Source organism: Leptonychotes weddellii, chromosome 7 (genome assembly GCF_054177405.1).
Source record: "Leptonychotes weddellii isolate Sample4059 chromosome 7, ASM5417740v2, whole genome shotgun sequence".
Classification (NCBI taxonomy): domain Eukaryota; kingdom Metazoa; phylum Chordata; class Mammalia; order Carnivora; family Phocidae; genus Leptonychotes; species Leptonychotes weddellii.
This window is the reverse complement of record NC_138375.1, coordinates 85,958,148-85,979,030: the sequence shown is the minus strand read 5'-3', so window position 1 is coordinate 85,979,030 and position 20,883 is coordinate 85,958,148. Positions and strand designations below refer to the sequence as shown.

At 37.5% G+C, this 20,883-nt stretch overlaps 1 protein-coding gene and 1 pseudogene across 5 annotated transcripts in view; both read left to right on the top strand.

The window, feature by feature from the left end:
* Positions 1 to 20,883, top strand: part of MSH3 (mutS homolog 3) — a 183,871-nt gene that overhangs the window by 132,670 nt on the left and 30,318 nt on the right. For all 5 annotated transcript variants that reach the window (XM_081826656.1, XM_081826657.1, XM_081826655.1 and 2 more), the window contains one exon: positions 4,834 to 4,991. In XM_081826656.1, the coding sequence (XP_081682782.1) occupies positions 4,834 to 4,991 (158 nt within the window). The remainder of the gene's footprint in view (positions 1 to 4,833; positions 4,992 to 20,883) is intronic.
* On the top strand, positions 17,447 to 17,520 carry LOC115937341 (U4 spliceosomal RNA; annotated as a pseudogene).

Sequence of the window (20,883 nt, the reverse complement as noted above, 5' to 3'; positions counted from 1 at the left end):
GCTAAGGTTATACATAATTGATTGCTCTCCCTTTTCCTCCCCCTTCACTTCCTTATCTGATTGATAACCATTATGCTGATGTTACTTGTTATCCTTATGCATATTTTTATTCTTTTATATAATATTTATATTTTAACACTATATAATTTTGTGTATTTTAAAAATGTACATAAATATGGCACGTTGAACCTGTCATATGCTATTTTGTAAATGATTGTTTTCATAATTGTACAAAGTAGATCTACTCATTTTCCTAATGATAGACAATTAGATTGCTTTTTTTTGTCTATTATGAATACAAACAGTACTAGAGAGAGCAGTCTTATAAATATCTTTCTGAGTACTTGTGTTTTTCTAGGGTAGACTCCTGGAAGAGGAATTGCTGGGTCATGTAGACTGGTATACAGAATCTTTAACTTCACTAGGCATTTCCAAATTGCTGTCATATACTTCCAACATGCTGCAAAAGTAGACTTTTAAGCCTTTTGATGATATGATGAATGTGAAAGTGTCTTTTAAAAATTATTCCTTCAAAAATTTTCACTGTTTCCTTCATTTGAATGTTAGGGATAGCTTATAGGTCCCTTGAAAAATCCTGTGATTACATTTTCCTGATTAAGAATATGTTTTTGGCCTTGTGTATTTCTTTTTCTATAAATATCCTATTCATGTCCTTTGCCCATTTTCCCATTGTTTTGGTGTTTTTACTATGTAGGAGTACTACTTCTTTATTTTAGACCTTTTCATTTTGTGTTTGGTGACTTAATAGAATATTTTAAAAAAATTAATAGATTTATAGATTTATATTTTTTGTGTTGCTTTTCCTGTCTTGTTCAATACATCATTTTCTGCCTTGATGTCATTAAGCTGTACTTCCATGTTTCCTTCTAAAAGTTTAAAGTTTGCTTTTCACACTTAATTCCCTTATCTAGATTCAATTTGGGGCCTCTGTGTGAGAGTCAGGCCTAACTCTATTTTTTTTACATAGGTACCTGATTGTCTCACCATGGTTTATTGAATATGACAATTATTTATTATTATTATTTTTTGCTTATTTATAATCCTATCTCTGACCTATACCAAGCCCTTTATGTATTTTCTTTTGTCATGTTCTTTTAAAGATTTCTTGACCATTTTTGGGGGGGTTATCTTTCTTTTGATTTGTAGAAGTTTTTTATGTATTCTGGATTTGAGTCTTTGAGAAATATATAATACATATAATCTTCTATTCTGTAGCTTTTCATTTCCTTAAGGGCATCTTTTGGTGAATAGCATTTGATTTTAATGTACTTCAATTTTTTTTTTAAGATTTTATTTATTTATTTGACAAAGAGAGAGCACAAGCAGGGGGAGCGACAGGCAGAGAGAGAGGGAGAAGCAGGCTCCCCACTGAGCAGGGAGCCTGATGTGGGGCTCCCTCCCAGGACCCTGGGATCATGACCTAAGCCGAAGACAGACACTTAACTGACTGAGCCACCTGGGCGCCCAGTGTACTTCCATTTTTAAATCTTCTTTTATAGTTAATTATGATTGGTGATCTGTTAAAGAAATCTTTCTCTACCCCAAGGTCATATATTATTGTCCAGTAATCTTTTTTTTTTGTCTGTCAAAGCTATAATCTACCTGGAATTGATTTTTGTTTATGATGTAAGTTAGGGGTCAGGATTTCTTATTTTTCTATATGGACATCCTTTTGACCAAACACCTTATTCAAAAGACCATCCTTTGTCTACTGTGCTACAGTGTCAGCTTTGTCATAAGTCAAGTAACTGTATACACATCAATCTTTTCTGTGCTTTTTTTTCTTAAAGATTTTTTTTATTTGCGAGAGAGAGAGTGTGAGCAGAGGGAGGAGCAGAGGGGGAGGGACAAGCAGACACGTTGCTGAGCGCGGAGCCCTACACACAGGGCTCGATCTCACGACCCGAGATCATGACCTGAGCTGAAACCAAGAGTCAGATGCTCAATGGACTGAGCCACCCAGGTGCCCCAGTCTGTTTCTGTTTTATTCCACTGTGGGTCTTTGTGCCAGAACCATAGTAGTTTATTTATTATAGTATTATAATATTGAGCCTTTCAGTCCATGAACATCGTATATTCTTTCACTTAATTAGGTGTTCTTTAATTTCTTTCAAAAATATTTTGTAGTTTGCTGTGTAGAGGTCTTGCTCATTTAGTTAGATTTATTCCTAGGTATTTGATTTCTTTTGATACTGTGGTAAATTGTACCATTAAATTTTCTATTTTCAGTTACTAATTGCTAAAATCTAGGAATAAAGTTGACTTTTAAATACTGACCTTCTATCCAAAGATCTTGCTTAATTCATTTATTGTTTATAATAATTTTTATAGACTTCTTTAAATTTTCTGGGAACATAATCATGACATGTAGGAATAATGACAGTTGTATTATTTTCTTTCCAATGATTGTACCTTTTATTTCCTTTTCATGCCTTTTTTTTTTTAATGAGTAGATACTGAATTTTATCAAATGTTTTCTCTGTGCCTTTGGAGATCATCTGATTTGTCTTCTTTATTCTCTTAATGTGGTGAATTACATTGATTGGCCTTTGAATATTAAGCCCACCTTATACTCAAAAATTCCACATGTTTATGTAGCTTTGGATTGGTTTATTAATATTCTAAGGAGTTTTACATATATATTTATGGATGAAATTGGCCTGTAATTTTTCTTTCTTGTAATGTTCTTGTCGGGTTTTTGCTATCAGGATTCGGTTGGATTTTTGAAATGTTTTGGTTAAGAGTTGCCCTTGATCTGTTCTGTAGAAGAGTTTTTGTAAGATAAGTGCTATTTCTTATATATTTGCAAGAATCAGTGGGGAAATTATCTGGGTTTGGAGTTTTTCTTACAGAAGGGCTTTTAATTACGATGTAATTTCTTTAATAGGTACAGGATTATTCAGATTATCTATTTCTTGTATCATTTTTGCCAATTTTAAAAAAGCTGTTCATTTTACTTAAATTTTTGAAATACTTGGTTAGGTCACATATTTGGTTGTTTACAATAGGTTTATTATTTTTAAATCTCTGTAGGAGAATTAATTTTATTTTATCATTTTTATCATTCTATTCATGCGAAGTTTCTTTCTTTGCTTTCACTGTGCTAAGCTCTTTCTGTTCCAAGAAACGTAGATTTCACTCAAGTTCCTTCATTTTCTTTCTTTTTTTTTTTTTTTTTTAAAGATTTTATTTATTTATTTGACAGAGAGCGAGAGCAGGAACACAAGCAGGGGGAGTGGGAGAGGGAGAAGCAGGCTTCCCGCCGAGCGGGGAGCCCGATGCGGGACTCGATCCCAGGACTCTGGGATCATGACCTGAGCCGAAGGCAGCCGCTTAACGACTGAGCCACCCAGGCGCCCTCAAGTTCCTTCAAATAATGGAGACATATGATGCTCATTTTAAAGCTACCTGCCATAAGAGAAAGGAATCACAGGGAGAACAAATCTCTAGTACAGCTTGGCTTTAGTGAGACTGGAAATATCTGGTTAATTTAGGGTATAAGACAACTTTAGAGATGGAAATGGTTTTCTTTTTATCCCCTCAATAGTAAGACTTTACAATGTTTTAACTCTGAGACCCTCATTATTAGCATGAAGTTTCTCACCCCTCTGGACTCTCCTCTGCTTTTCCTTCCTTTTCATTGCTAACTCCCCCTTTTACTCCCTGTTCTTTTTTTTTTTTTTAAAGATTTTATTTATTTATTTGACAGAGAGAGACATAGCGAGAGGAGGGAACACAAGCAGGGGGAGTGGGAGAGGGAGAAGCAGGCTTCCCTCTGAGCAGGGAGCCCGATGCGGGGCTCGATCCCAGAACCCTGGGATCATGACCTGAGCCGAAGGCAGACGCTTAACGACTGAGCCACCCAGGTGCCCCTTACTCCCTGTTCTATGTAATTTTTCTTCATACCTTTTGTTTCCTCATAACTTTTTATTCATGGTCCCCAGTGCTTTGTGGCCTTGTTCTGTGTTCCGCCAAATTGAATCAGTGCATGGTACTCATTTTAAAACCCCAAGAGATTATTTGATTAGTTTCAGAAGCCCTTTTATGTGAGGCCACCTCTAGGGCTGTTGGTAAGTTACACAGTGGCCACTCTTGACCAGGCAGGTATTGCCCAGTGTGGTGGGTTCACAGAGCACATGGATGCCTCGGGCTCACTCCTCTGCAGAGGGCTACAGCTGGACAATTTCCCTTAGGATGAGTCTGTATGTGGCAAGTACTGTAATTGGTTAATAGAGGCAAGTTCTAGAAATTAAATTAGTACAGGTGTTTGAGCTTTTCTGCCTCCTTTCTATGCTCTGGTGAAATGCCAGTGAAAAATGCTGATAAAGCTGATATCTAGAATTTGTTACTATAAACCTCTTTAGTAGTCATCCATCTGTCACTGAGACAATTCTTGTGCTACCAACCCACATTAGGGCCTTGAGCAATTAGCTATATAATGTGTGTAGTTTTAGGATGGATAAATGAAAATTGATAGATTTTAAATGTAAGCAATATAAAAAACACACAGAGGCAGATTAATGAATATTTAATGAGAAAGCCATAGTAGTTATCTCATTTGCTTGCTCCTTGTTTCCTTTTTCATATGCAGAAACAATCCTGTGCGTTGCTCAGAATTCACTGTTCTGCAGTTACACAGTTCAGGTTGAAGACAAGGAGGTCCTCCTTCCCTTTGTGATACTTAATTGGTAACATATTTAAATGCCAGAAAGCCATCTTTTGCCTAATGCATTCCCATTTATGGACTAAATTATAGGTATTACATAAAAGCCCTTTGGGTACAATAAGTGAAATTGCTTTTTGATTTTCTAGGAGGATTCAGAGAGAGTAATGATAATCACTGGACCAAACATGGGTGGAAAGAGCTCCTACATAAAACAAGTTGCATTGATTACTATCATGGCTCAGATGGGCTCCTACATTCCTGCGGAGGAAGCAACAATTGGAATCGTGGATGGCATTTTCACAAGGTAAAAACATTAGTTCTATTTGAATATATTTCTGAAAATAAAGCAAGCCCACATTGTCACATGAACTTTCTGTGTACATATTTAGATGAATAGATTTGCTCTTAAAATATTTAAAGCTTAGGAGCGTAAAGAAATCATTTCATCATGAATATTAATATCAGAAGAGACCAAGGAGAGCATTTTGTCCAGTTATTTTTAAGTTATTTTTAGTTATTGAGTTCTTTAACAAAAATCTTACATAAAAGATGAATATTTAAACATAAAAGCAGATCTCCTCTGCCTGAGTCAGAGTGGAAGGCTTGCAGACTTGCCTGGATAGGCTCTGCGGAGAACAGTCTGGAAACCAGTCCACTCTCCTTGTTTTATAGGTGGGGGACTGAGAACAGACTGAAAAGGACACTGGCCCAAGATAATTTAATTCATATTCTTTTCTTTTTTACTCTAAGAACATTACCTACAACCAACTAGGTCTTACCCTTAATTTATAATCCTAAATTGCATGTCATATTAGGAATACGGGTGAAGTACCTGGTCTCACTAATAGGAAAATCATAGTTTAATCTTTTTATTCAGATTTATCAGTTCTTTAAGTATTACATTTCTTGCATGTACATTTTTGGAAAAATCAAATATAGTCTATACGTGTGTAGTCAAGCTTTGTGTATAAGTGTTTGATTTATTGTCTAGCTGCATATTTATATGATACTTGACTTTGGAATTACATCAGAATATATCACATGCTGATACTGATGCACCTGAGTAGACATTAAAATACTTTACCTTAAGAGCTTGGTTTTTAGTCTGAGAGTAAGCAAAGCAAAGAGACCTAAATTCTTTTTGATGCCATATCACAAACAGATGTTATTTTGATCTCCGTATATTTGTAGATCAACTCAGTATAAGAAATTTAAGGAATCTGTCTTTACTTTTTAAATTGTCATTAATTTTCTATTTTGTAAAAAAAAAATGTGTGTGTGTATGTATATGTGTGTGTGTATATAAATTTTTTATTTTGGTTACATTATTAGGGAGAGTGACAGAAATTTAACAAAGAGAAAAAAGATTAAAAGGGGAAGAGAAAAATAAAAAGAAAGGAAAGGACTTCTTGGGCAAAGTAAGGTGATTTGTCTGAAAGAGAATCTTGTTAGTGAGCAGAATGTCAAATACAGATGTCTTTAGATACAAGTAATAGAAAAGAAAATAAGAGTTTACTTTTCTCATACAGTGAGAAGGCTTGGGGTGGGCTGCTGCTTCAGTGGTTCTGCAGTTTTGTTGGCCTTTCCCTCATAGTTGCAGGATAGTTGCTGTGACTCCAGACATCACATCACATGAGGAAAAAGGAAGACAGAATGCCACAGTCCCCCCCCCACACACCTTCTCCCCCCCCCCCAGGAAATCAGTACCTTTTCAGAAGCCTCCCAGAAAACTTCCACTTATATTTCATTAACCAGACCTATTTCTCATGGCTATAATTGCAAGGGAAACAGAAAGTAAGAATTTACTTTTGTCCAGCTTTCCTCATGGAGTTAGGCAAGTGTTTGGGAATGGATCCAAAGGTAATCAGAAAATAGTTTTTGCCTAGAAAAAATGAATTCAGTGATAATAATAAAAACAGCTAAACTTTATTATAATAATAACATATTTAAAATAGTAGTGTAACAAGCATTTTTATCTATGTATAGGGACTGCCCTATGCCCTCTATATTAAATACTTTATATAAGGTACATTCCGTGATAGCAAGTATAAGCCTTCTGAAAAAGGACAAACCACACTAATTTCAAGAAATTTGGGTATTTATTCATTTTCATATATTCATTAATCCAACATATACTAACTTAGCATCTAACATATGACAGGCACTGGGACTACAATGCAACCATAGTTTCTGTTCTGGTAAAACTTACCTGGTGGAGAAGATCAGCATTAACCAAAAAAATTGTAAAAAAAAAAGAAAAAGTGAAATTGCAGCTGTGACAAGTCTACAAAGGCTATGTACAAGATGCTGTGACAGCCTGTGAGACTGGGGTATGATCTGGACAGGGGAAGGCTTCCCTTAGCAAGTGATTCTTGAGGCCTGTCTGAAGGGTGAGCTAACTAATCAAAGGAAGAAAGAGCATTTCAGACAGAGGAAGCATGTGTGCAGAGACCCTTAGCATTTTTTTAAAAAATCGTAGTTAAGGGACTGCAGAGTGATTCTGTATGGGAACATTATTCTATATGAAGCTGAAGAATAGGTAGGGGCAAGTTACACAGAGTGTAGAGTGTTAGGAGTTTATCCTAAGCCATGGGAAACCATTAAAGGGTTTAGGCAAAGCTTGGCATGATCACATCTACATTGACTACAATGCAGGGAATGTTTGGAGGAAGGACACAGTAGTAACCTTATCAGTAGTGGTCTTAGGGAGAGGTATCGGTAGTTTGGATGAGGTTTGTAGTGTTAGAGTGGAAAGGAATCGCATTTGAAAGGTGTTCAGGAAATAAATCAACAGGGCTTGGTGATAGAAGGGAGATGCAACTGAGATAAATGGAGTTGTCAGAGATGACAGTGGTTTGTGCATCTGGTTGGACAGTGCTGGCATTTACTGGAAGAGGGTGGTTTTCTTTTTTCCATAGATCCTGACTTTATTTTTATATGTAGTAAGTAGAAATACTCTGAGACATTTGAGGGGAGCTGTCATATAGACAGTTGTGTATAGAGTCCAGAGGGAGAGATGAAAGGTAATGATACAAATTTGCTGTGAGACATTTTTGTGTAAGTGGTAAGTTAAGTCTTGGGTGTGGGTGAGATCATCTCAGCAGAGAGTATAATAGAGAAAATAGTGTTCTAAGAATGCCAACATGTCATCGATGAGTAAGATGATAAGCTTACTTTTGTCCCCCCCCCGACAGGGGGACAAAAACCAGGATGTGACATGGTCAGGGGAAGACTCCTCCAAGGAGAAAGGAAGTGGCCAGCAGCCCAGAGCGGTCAGGTGAAATGAAGCCTGAAAAGTCACCTTTGATCTTGATAAAGTGGTGGTCATTAGTGACCTTAGCAAGAGCTATTTTGTTTGTTTTTTTTAAAAGATTGATTTATTTGTTTTAGAGAGGGAGCATGAGTGGCAGGGACGGAGGGAGAGGGAGAGAGAATCTCAAGCAGGCTCTGCACTGAGCGCAGAGCCCAACGCAGGGCTCAATCTCATGACCCTGAGATCACAACATGAGCCAAAACCAATTGTACGATGCCCAACCAACTGTGCCACCCAGGCGCCCCAGCAAGAGCAGTTTTCGTGGAGTGGTGGGACCATACTCCAGTTAAAGATGGTAAAGGAGTGAGTGAGAGCTCAAGAAATAGACTGTCTAGGTGTCACCAGGCAGCTTGGCTGGGAGGAGGAGGTGAGAGATCCAGTGAGGGACTTGTTTTGTTTGTTTTTGAATGATAGACTTGAACATGTTTCAGTGGGATATCCAGGGGGATGTATTAGACCCATAACTTTATGATTTAAAAAATGCATTGATTACCTTGGAGGATATTAGAGTAAGTTAATAATGATATTTACAACAAAAAAATCATTAATCACGTTGGAGAATGAAAATTGAAAAATAAAGAGAATATTAAGCAGCTATTCTCTTTCCACAGGTGATGAGAGGAAGTTTCTCATTATAGAAGTACCCCAACTAATAAGCAAAGAAGGAATGGTAGAATTAGAGCATCACCCTTTTTTGCAACCCCTCCAAGGGTGGAGTTTTTCCAGAGAAGTGAATGAAAAAGCAGAGGGAATTTAAGAGTTAGCAAGTGGGGGCACCTGGGTGGCTCAAGCTGGTTAAGCGTCTGCCTTCGGCTCAGGTCATGATCTCAGGGTCCTGGGATCAAGTCCTGCATGAGGCTGCTTCTCCCTCTCCCTCTGCCACTCCTCCTGTCAAATAAATAAATAAAATCTTTAAATCTAAAAAAAAAAACAACAACAAACCAGTTGGCAAGGGTATGTTGGGAATAATAGACCATGGAACATCAACAAAGAAGAGGGCCCAGGGGAAAGTACAGTGGTAGGTGGGCTAGAGTCCTGAGAGCTTTGAACAACCATTGTAGAGGTGCTGCGTGAGCCAGAGTGGGCAGCTTTTGAGGTGAAATAGTTCATGTCTCTGATGAAGTCCAAGATGTGCTCCTGGTTCTGGACGGCTGAGGTAGAAGAGAGGAGGAGAGGTGGCTAAGAGGAGATCTAGGATTATCTAGATGGTGTTGGCTGGTTTAGCTACATGGACCCTCAGTGCTACCAGAAGAGTTGGCAGGGCTCTTGAGGCAGAGAAGAAAATATACACCAAATGTTAACAACTTTGATGAATGAGGGGTTGTGATTTGAAGTTGAATAGCTGACAACATGGACAAAGGGAAGATGTTATGGTCAAATGGTATAACCTCAAAGGAGCTATTTTTATTACCAGAAGGTAGAGCCTAGAAATAAGAGTGGTGAGCAGGAGAATCCTTGCGGTATTGCAGGAGGTGAGGAAATGAATAGCTGATTTTGAAGAGGGTTGCAGGGGAGGGACTGGAGAGGAATGGGAGGGAATACCCATGTGGAGAAGAGAGCAAGGACACAGGAGAGTTGGCTGGCCATTTGGCAGTATTCCAGGGTGCCCAGTGTCTGGCTTTGGGAGGTGAGTAGTGAGGTGGAGAGTTGGATAAAACCTGGCAAGTGTAGAGCAATTTGGACTTGATGTTGGCTCCAAGAACCACAGAGGAGGACACACAGTGTTCTGACTGATAAAAACATGGGAAGGACAAGAGTGGGGCCTGGGACAAGTCTCACCAAGCTTGGACAGTGGTGGGTCTACAGCTGTAGGTGCCACACACCACAGCCTAACTGGGCTGGCTGGTTGTGGTCCGAAACTTGAGACACATACTGTGTCACCTGGACTCCGACGCTCCTCAGTCAGGCAGGAAAGAAACAGGTAAAATATGCTTGTGTGATTGCATTGTCCCCAGCGGATATTGCTGAACGCACTCTTTGACCATTGATGTATTTTTTTCCTGCTTCAGGTCTAATCCTGGCACCCATTACTTACTACATATTTTTGCAGAAACTGGTTCCCTGCTCTCTCAGTCTTCATTTTTTCCTCTCTCCAGTCAGTTTTCAGGCCTCTGTGAGGTGCCTGTCAGAGCACAGCTATGATCAGGTCATTCTGCTGCTAAACCTCTAATGGTGAATAAAGGTCTCCAAGCATGTCAGTCAGGAACCACCAGATGACCCCCAGCCTTTTCAGTCTTGTTTTCTGTTTCTTTCCCTCACCTACCTATGTGTGAACCCAGCACTTCCTTCTGAATTGCAGGAAGCTATTATGTGCTTTCCCATTTTTTTTTTTCAGTTTGTATTATTTCCCGTGCCAGAAATACTTCTACTAATTTTTTTTTGTTAAAAATCCACCTCCTTCATGAAGTCTTCCTTGATTCCCATAGCCAGAATTAATCTTTCTCATCTCTGTGCTTCCATCATCCATGTATTTTGCCTTGTTTTAAAGCTCTTACCACTTTTAGTTTTATAGTTCTTCATGTACAGGTCTACCTCTACTGTTGTATGGTCCATTCCCAGAAGTTGAGTTTCATGTTTTGTACATTTCCCTTCTCCCTCCCCAAACCTGGAGAGAGGTCCAAACATACATACATAACACTCAAGAACAGGGCTATTGAATGAATGGACCTTTAAGTCAAGATCAGGCAAATGGAAGCTAATCCCATGGGCAGTGGGGAGTCCTTGAAGATGTAGGAGTAGGGAAGTGATGTGATCAGAGTTATAGTTGAGGTTCCAGGAAGATTAATCTGGCCACACTGTGAAAGACAGACTTTACAAAGGCATGATGTCATGCAGTAATTCTTGGGGAGATCCCAAGCATCTTAATTAGACTGATAGAAATGGAAGTGGACAGGGACAGAGGAGAGATGTTGCAGGGTTAGAACACACAGGCCCTGGTAACTACAGTAGTGGATGAAGAGAGATAGATAAAGAACTGAGACAAGGAGGCATCAAGCCTAGGTGACCAAGAGGAGTGAATGGTGGTACTTGTCAGTAACACTGGGAAATTCAGGAGGAGGATCTGATTTTGGAAGTGATCTTAACTGCTAACATGCAGCACAGCAAGGAGGCTGTACCATAAGATGGCCATTACATTTCTGAGTCGGAAGCACAAACTGTAGGCTGTTAGAACACTTGAGCACTCGCTCAATAACAAGGCCAAGACGCTAGTGTACTGAACACGTATTTTTCTTAAAACCTTACCATGTACCAGAGTTTGATGCTAGGCGTTAGGGATATAAAGCCGAATGAGACCCCTTGACCTGCCCTTCGGAAACTCAGGTGTGGGAGATGGAGGCACAAGGCATTACAGTGCAGTAAGATTATGCAGTGCTGGAGGAGTGATGGTATATCTGTCTTTATTTGCTTGCTCATTCATTCATATTTATCCTGCCATCTTCCAGAAAGGAATTAAGTGTTGGTTTACAGAAGATTTCAAATAGCATAAGTAAAAATGAGGGTGATGGATTAAAATGGAGCCAGCAATGAAGCTTAAAATATTTATCACATGATGACCAACACTGGTGGGGAAGTCACAGATTTGTCTCAGAGGTTTCCACAAAGGAAAACTTGTTCATTTAAAATAGTTCGCAGTACCTAGAAAAACAAACAAATTGCTTAAGAAAACAGCTTAAAAAAACCTTTTTATTGCGTTAGACAACGATTTGTAATGATAAGACTAACTAGTGGCAGGCTTGAACCATGAGCTTCTTGTTCCTCCATGCTGATGGCATGATAACATGCATTTAATCTCATAAACCAGGCAGCGTTGAGGAGCTGGACTGATTACCGGTCACTGAGTAATGCAACAACTAAGCTTTAAACCTTGCAAACACCAAATTCATTGTTTTAGTATAGTAGTTTTCATTCTGAATTAGCTCCTTCACACGTGTCAGTTTTTTCAGCTACTTGGGGGTACATTTTACAGTTACCTGGTCCTGGTGGGCCCATCCAGAGGCAGTATTACGTGAAAGAATATTCTTGTTATAATACACAGAAAAAGGGGGTGCCTGGGTGGCTCAGTCAGTTAAGTGTCTGCCTTTGGCTCAGGTTGTGATCCCGGGGTCCTGGGATTGAGCCCCGCATCGGGCTCCCTGCTCCGCGGGAAGCCTGCTTCTCCCTCTCCCACTCCCCCTGCTTGTGTTCCCTCTCTCGCTGTCTCTCTCTCTCTCTCTCAAATAAATAAAGTCTTTAAAAATTAAAAAAAAATACGCAAAAAAAAGCAGGTTACAGAGCCTGGCATTCAGTATGATTCCACTTTTGTATGAGAAATTATATATGTAAATATATGCAGAGAAAATCATCTAAATAGAAGGCTTAAATTCCAAAATATCATGAGGGATATGGGATTATGGTGAGTGTTCTTTTCTTCTGCTTATTAATATTTTTTAAAAATCTGAAATAAATATGTAACAAAGATACAACCTCAAATTAAGGGCAGTATCAGTCAAAATGAGAGGTTTTGTAGGAGTCCAATGAAATGCTTATATGGTCATTGTCTGGGAACACTTTTTTCCAGGGCAAATTTCTCTTCCCTACTCAGTAGACTGGAATTTGCAGTTCTGAGTATAAACCTTCCCAGGTGCTTCAGTGTATCAGAGCTTACTTTTCCAAAAAGTTTTTAACCCAGCCTATATATAACCTTCTTTCTTCCTCCTTTAGGCATTGATGGTTTTCTTGTCTGGATCAGTATACAAGATCGGTGTCTTTAATTTTCATAACTCACATTGTCATTTGCACAGGTAGCATCTAAAACAATGAGTTTTAACCCTTAATGTACACTAGACTTTTTTTTTTGAGAGAAAGAGTGCACATGTGCACATGAGGAGGGGAGGGGCAGAGAAAGAGGGGGATAGAGAATCTTAAAGCAGGCTCTACGCCCAGCACAGAGCCCAAGACAGATGGGGCTTAATCTCACAACCCTGAGATCATGACCTGAGCTGAAATCAAGAGTCTGACATGTAACCCACTGAGCCACCCAGGCACCCCCATTGGATTTTTTTTTTTTTTTGTAATGGAGCTTTTAAAAAATAATGATACTTGGACCATACCCTCAGAGCTTCTAAGTTGGACTGGGGTCTGGAAGTTGAGTTATGTAAGAGTCCAGATGGTTTTGAAGTGCAGCTGAGGTTGAGAAGCATTTCCCCAAGCCCTTGCTGGAGAGCTCAGTTGTTTAATTATAAAAGTTAATTTAAAAATTATAGATACTTATTATGAAAACAGCTTGACAGTATAAAGGGCATAAAGTGGAACTTTTGCCTTCTGCCCAGGTCAACAACTATTAATGGTTCTTTGTATAACTTTCCACAGATGTACAAGTATATGTAAACCTTCTCTTATATAAACGATATTATACTAAGCATTACTGCTATGCAGCTTGCTTTTATTTCCTAATATGTGGGGGACATATTTCTCTATCAGTTCATGCTGATTAATCTCACATGTTTTAATGGCTGCAAGGTATCTGCTGTGCAGAGATTCCTTGGTCTCTAACCTTAGAGGGCTGTATCTGGAATGCACTGCTTTAGTATAAGGACCCTGTTCCCTGTCTTTTCTTCTGTCCTCACCCTCTCTTCCTGTTACAATTGGAAAGGAGTCTGCATGGACCACATTCATTTATATCCTAGATCCTTACTAGAATATGGTTTGATATTATGCCTTCATATTATTCATTTATTTATTGTGAAATAATTCAGACCTATAACAATCCCCCAGGTAACTGCCACCCTACTAAAGAAATAAAACATTGCCAATACCACTGAACCCATAATTCTCCCTAATTCATTTACCTTCCACGCCATCTAGAGGAGCTGCCCTTCTTGACTATAGTTTTCATCCTATGTATTTCTCTGTATTTTTATCTCATAGGTATATTTTTGAGACAACGTAGAGTTATTGGGTATGCTTTTACACTTTATATGTATCACATCACACTACGTATTCTTCTGCAAGTGGCTTTTTGCCCCCTCAATATTGTATTTATGAAATTCATCCATATGGATACATATAATTCTAGTTTACTCATTTTGCTATAATTGTGGATATTCCATTGTGTATGCACCTACCACAGTTTATTCATTTTCCATGATTCAGATTTGTGGCAAATGCAAACAGTACTGGTACTTGTCTTACACACATCTTCCAGTGCACATGAATGAGTTTTCTGAATCCAGACTGTTATCTAGGAGTGGGACTGTGGAGTGTAAGGAGTGTGCATCTTTCTTGTTCTTCAGAGAGGCTGCCAGCAGTATGTAAAAGTTTGTACTTGTGCTTTAAAATTAAATTAGGGGTGTCTGGGTGGCTCAGTCAGCTAAGCGTCTGACTCTTGATTTTGGCTCAGGTCATGATCTCACGGTCGTGAGATTGAGCCCTGCATCCTGCTCTGCGCTGGGTATGGAGCCTGCTTAGGATTTTCTCTCTCTCTGTCTCCCTCTGCCCCCCTCCCCGACTAGCGCAGGTGTGCAGACAGGCATTCGCCTGTGCGCACATGCTCGCTCTCTGTCTCAAAAATAAATACATAAAATAAAATAAAGAAAATTAGACATACCCGTTTGATGATGTTTTATATGGTCTTCAAAATTGCTCATAAGTAAATTTTCATTTTTATTATTTACTGTCTTTTACATGAAGTGCCACCTGATAAGTCATTTTTTGTTAATGCTAGGGAATTGTTTTCCCTCCGAGTGCATGCTGTGCCTGTTTACACAAACATTTGAAGCAATTTATTGGCCTTCTCTGACAAACTGCCAGGCCTCCTCTCATCAGCCAATGGTTATTTCTTCTTTAATTCCTTTTTGTCTTGGCTGCCAGGAAAGCAAGAGCTAAATTCAAAGCTCAGGTGCAGAAACAAATTTGGTGTAGTTTTCCCCTTCTCATGCATGGGAGTATTTCTCTAATATGGTTCTTATAATAGCTGCATCAGAATCATTGAGATGCTTGTTTCAAATGTTTAAAATTTTCTAAGCCATGTATCAGAGACCTATTAAATTGGAATCTCTAAGATGAGATCCAAAATTAGCATTTTCAAAGCTCATGTAAAATGTGCTGTCTTAAATATGAAGATCTACTGTATGGCTTATGATCTTAGTTTCATATTCATGAAATTATAGATATGTTATTCTAAATCATTGCAAATCCTTTTTATACTCAATGGAAGAAATACTGAAAATCTAGCAGAGTGAGATATATGCATAAAATTTGGCTCCAAACTTTTATCTTTAAATTGGTTATTTTTGTATTATTGACTGGACATTTATGACACTGGGTTTTAAATTCATGCATTCCGTAAATACTCATTGAGTGCCTATGTGTGCTGTGTGCTGTTCTGTAAGAGGACAAATAAATGTGTGAAAAGCTGTGAATAGCAGGCTTTAGGAATATTTTTTACTGAATATTGTAACCTTGTATAAGCCTTTTCCTGAATAAGAACATTATTTTTAAAAGTAGAATTTTGGCAAACATTTACATGTGGCTCTAATTAGTATATTTATATCAGTATATTGTGATATACGTATTTATCAGTGAAATATTTCTAGACACATATTTCCAAGGATCATTAACATGTTTGAATGCATCACTGGAATATAAGATCTGTTGTTTATTATCCTGATAAATGCAAACTTAAACCTCATTGAGCTTTTTAGACTCACTAAGTTATAGAAAAGCAATGAATTAAGTCTGGTTTGCAAAAAGCAAAACAGTTGGCTTCTCTCAGCATAATTTACTTCTACTTATGTGAATTAAATGTTGGTAGAAAGGGGTATTTACATTAAGTGGCCCTTGGTTAATAGTTTTCTTGCCATGTTACCCAAGTAAACTCTGTTATGGCCCCTCACTTCAGGAATGCGGTGTACTCAAAATGATAATAGTGTATTTATTTTGAGAGAGAATTGGAGAGTAATAGGCATTCAAATACTTAACTTATTTTAAATATTTGCTTTTGATTGTGCGAATGATTATGATTTGTTTGCCCGGTCTAGTTTAATTCAGCAAATATTGATTGAGCACCTACTGTGGAGTATTTGTACTCTATTAAATATATATATGTTTACATATACTTATATGTGTATGTATATATCCTAATATATATTTATATAATTAATATATATATATTTATATATGTATGTAAATATCCTTCTTGGACAGAAAGAGAACATCTTGAATCAGTGCATGTTTTCTAGTTGGTAGTAAATACCAGCACTAAAAACCACATGATAAGTGATATTTTACTAAATGAGTAGGCTGTTATGAATTCTATTGGCATCAGAAATGTTGCCTATGAATATCTCTGTTGTTTATTTAGTTCCCACAGCTGTGTTTGCCAAACAGGAGATGCCTCACTTCATTTTTTGATAGAAAGTGGTTGTATGAATTTAATACTTCAGTCACCTGAGGATTTGGTTTGGTTTGAAATGCAGATGCCAGACAGTTCCCTTGAACGCAGATCCCCTGGAGATAGTGTTGTAATTGGTGTGATGAAGGGGACTCTTGGACTCTATAGTTAAGAACCTCTGCAAGTGACTCTGAAACATATCCAGATTTAGGAGCCATTGTTCAGTTTCAACTCCTGACATTTTGCAAAGAGAACAACAGAATCAGAGAGATTGTGATTTTGTCTGCCTGAGCTCATAATGTGTGTTTAATTATAAGGATGCATCCCTCTGGTTGTGTCAGGTTCCCCTCTATTAATCTTACTAATTAATCTGATTAATCTTATTCCTGATGACTGATTAATCTTATCTTTCTTTTGATGGCCTTAATTATTTGTGGCTTTCACAGATACAGTTAAGGTTGGGAAAGAACATTTGCTCTTGTTAATTATTTTCCTTTGAAATTCTTGGGACATTCCACAGAGTGGACTAGTAGATGTGTTAGAGAATAGTTTGCCCAGTCAGCACATCCTGGGTTCCCTTTGATAGGAAAATGCCCATGTCCTTCGTAAGTGGCCTGCATGTGTTTGTAGATGTTTCCAGTGAACATGGTTTCATGAGAGCCAACACAAGTTTGGCATTTTCCTGGATTGCTGTCTTGATTCTCAGCAACGTTTCCATTGAAATTGAAAGATTGCTAACAGTATTTTTTGCTTGGTTGTATATGCAGTTCAGTGTTATAGCTTTTATAAATTAATTTTAAATACTGTAGTGTGATCTGATTGCAACTGTTAGTAGAAACAATTATATGAAAGAAAGAAACTTTTTTCTTGCCTTTAATAATAATTTTATTGCTGCTAATAAAGTGTTTTCAATGTTGCTGGAAGAAAGCTGCTTATTTAACCTGGTAATTACCTTCTTTTTCCATTGTCTTAAAGTAATGATACAATAAAGTGTTCTTAAATGTATCATTTGTGATTCTTAAAAATAACATGTAATGCTTGTTCACTGTGCAAAATTTAAAAATAGAAGAGCTCAAGCTTTGCGCAGTGGCACTATCGTAGCCAATGAGGTTTATTCGAGGCGCGATTATTGCTAATTGAAAAATAGAAGAGCTCAAAAAAAGGAAGAAATTTAAATCACCTGTAATTCTGTTACCTGGAAATCATTGTTTAGGTATTTGGCTTTTCAGGCTCTTTTTAAAATGCATACAACGTAGTGGTAAATCATTGGTGACTTCATTCCATTTCTGGGTTAATGTTTATGTTTAATTAAATGCAACAGATTTTTTTTTTAATGCCTTTTAAGTACTCTCCTGTATCTACACATCTTGTAGTAATTGGTATCCTTTTGCAGCTTTTTCTTTTCTTGGACTGTAATTTTTAAATTTTTCTTTCTTATACCACCCTCCCCCCAAAAGTTGGAGTACACTGTTATTTAGGAGATTATTTTCCTTGTGTACATTTACATAATATTCAAAAAATCAGAAGCTTAGACATGTATACTCTGCAGAATTCTGTTAACTTTTTAACAAAGTGAAGTAAATAGGAAAACATCTTCAATTTCAAAAAGAAGGCAAAATAAGCTAATATAAAAGTCCTCCTCCTATACAGAGCACTTAGAGGACAAATGAGGCATTCCACTTGCATGAGGAAGCTAGAATAGTAAAATTCATAGGGACAGAAAACAGAATAGAGGTTACAAATGGGCTGGCGGGAAGGAGAGAATATGGAGTTTGTTTTTTAATGAGTACAGAATTTCTTTTTTGGGATGATGAAAAGATCTGGTAATGGATCGTGGCGATGGCTGCACAACATTTGAATGTGCTTATTCATGCCACTGAATTGTATACCTGAAAAATGTTAAGTGGTAAATTTTATTTATATATATTTTTACCACAAGTTTTGAAGCACTCAGATATGTCCAGAAATCCTAATGCAATACAATAATTACTGCGTCTATTCAGTAATTTTGATATTTGAGCTCCAGTATTGATCATTCAATATGAAAAATCATTTTTCTTTGTTAATTGCAGTACTTCTCCCTCATGCTAGCATATAAGTCCCAGAAATTGTGATTTGAGGGGACAGAGGCCTACCCTGTTAGCTACAATTGAAAAATATCTAGAATGTTATCTTAAAATATCAAGACCTCATAAAAACAAACTCTTGTTCAAATTTTCATGTAAGTGTTCTTTATTTTAGAAACTGATTTTAAAAACTATTAATTTCTTTTTTCCATTAATGCTTTATTAAGCTTTGTTGACCTATATAAGGGTTATAGGCGAGGAGGGAGTAGGGGATTAGAAAGATTAGTCAACTGCCACTCCTAAAAATATCAGAGTGATTTTTTTTTCCTTAATCACATAACTGTAACCTGTCTACTCAGAGCAAACTAACTCTAAGATGAAACTTAAAGAATGCATTTTTTTATTACTTTTGAATATAAATACTGACAGAATAATAATTACATGTGTTCTGGAATTCCTTAAATCTCTAACATATTTTGACACTTGAAAAACTTCAGAATCATTGTCCAGTATTGTGTCTTGTAAAGTGCTTGTTGAAGTAATAAAAAGTTATAAAAATTTTAATTAATTTATAATGTCTTGCTTCAAAAACTTATTTTTGGTGCTTTACTTGGGATATGTACAATATAGCAGGATAATAAGAGAGTAGAATGGTATCTAAAGACCCTGGAATAAAGAGAAAATAAGGAGAGAAATGTAAGATAGTAAGGATAGAAAAATAAGAAAGTGAGAGTTGCTATTTGTTATTATAAGATGTTATTCAGTTATTAGTAACCAAGGTGAAAAGGAAAATGTGTTCAGTTATAAAATTCTGTGTCCATCAGAATCATTATACTGCTGAAATTTATTGGAAAAATAAACTATATTTCTTAAGGGAAGTTAGCAGAAAATATTTTTATCAGTAAACATTTCGCAGAGTCAGAAGCATACGCTTCCCTAGTTGCCTCAGTGACTGGAGAACAAGTTGGCCTTTCTTCGGGTCATCTGGGCAGCACTGTTCCTTTCTCATCATGTGCTGTGGAAAAATAGAATTGTAATAGAAAATGTGTTGCCTGCTAAGGCAATGGCTTTCAAACTGTTGTACACGGTGTTTAGAGTCCCCCAGAGCCCCCTCTGGATGAAGAAAGGGGACCTAATAATGCTATGTCGTGACCAAATCAGCATGCCTTTTATTTAATCTGTAGTGAGTTTCTCTGCGAAATTTCATTTGATCAAGGGATTTAACAGCTAAAAAGATATGCGGTTGATATTGCACTGGCCGAATGGCAGAGTTAGGACCATTGTATAATAAAAGTACATCTAAGATCCCCTGAAATTTGGTCTGCTGTCCTTAAGGGCAGAAACCCAGTAATACCATGAGGCACGTTGGGGTAATTCAGCTGCAAGCTGGGAACCTGAAGGCCTGTGTATTTTTTTTCTTCCCTGCCACAAATTCACCGTGTCACCTTGGGAAAGTGACTTGATGTTTGAAGTGTTTTCCCACATCTGTAAAATGAGAGTATAAAATGATTACTACCAAGTTGGCCAGCAATAAGACTTTTTTTTGACTCTCTTGGCTTGCTAATGGGAAATTCTTTGCTATCATACAGGTTCTAACCTATCAAAGTGGAAGGAACCATTGGAGAAAGAAATGACCCAGTTCTCTGTAGGGAATGTGAACACAGAAAGAAAAAAAAAAACCAGGGGAAGGGAAAGTAAGTCTGTCTAGGGCAATCATCTTTTGGTGTCTGTAGCTCATCTAGGCAGACAGATCCTGTAGGACAGATTCAGTGAGAGCAGCAAGGGCTTTGGATAAAAGGTGACTGAGAGGGGCGCCTGGGTGGCGCAGTGAGTTAAGCGTCTGACTCCAGATTTTGGCTCAGGTCATGATCTCACAGTCATGGAATCCATCCCACGTTGGGCTCCTGCGCTCAGCGTGGAGTCTGAGGTGACTGAGAGGCTATCAGGGCTTTGGTGCTAAGATCATTAGAGAACAATTGGTGGTCATCAGTGAGAAAATCTAAGAAGGTCAGGATGGAGAATGGGCGATGTGTTAGTCTTGTCAGGAAGGCCTTGAAGACATTAGCAAGGGTAGTTTGGATAAGCAGAAAGTAAATAGCATTTTTAAAAATTATACTTCATCAGCATGAGTTTGACTTTACCACTAAAAATTTAGCATAGGAAAAGCGTTTTTACATTAAGTAGGTTATCGTGAAAAGTGAAAATTGGAATTACTCTTTTAAATGCAGTGTCTTTAAACTGAGTGGAAAATACAGGTAAATACTGTTGAGATTACATGCTAGTTTTAAATTACCGGGTACCGTATTATTGCAATAAGCTTCCCATGAAAATATTAAACATTAATTTTTATATCCATTAAAAACTGAAGTTTCTCTCATGTTCCTCAGATTTATACATTGTAATTTTAGAATAAACTCAGCAACAGTGTACAGGATAACCCTAATTT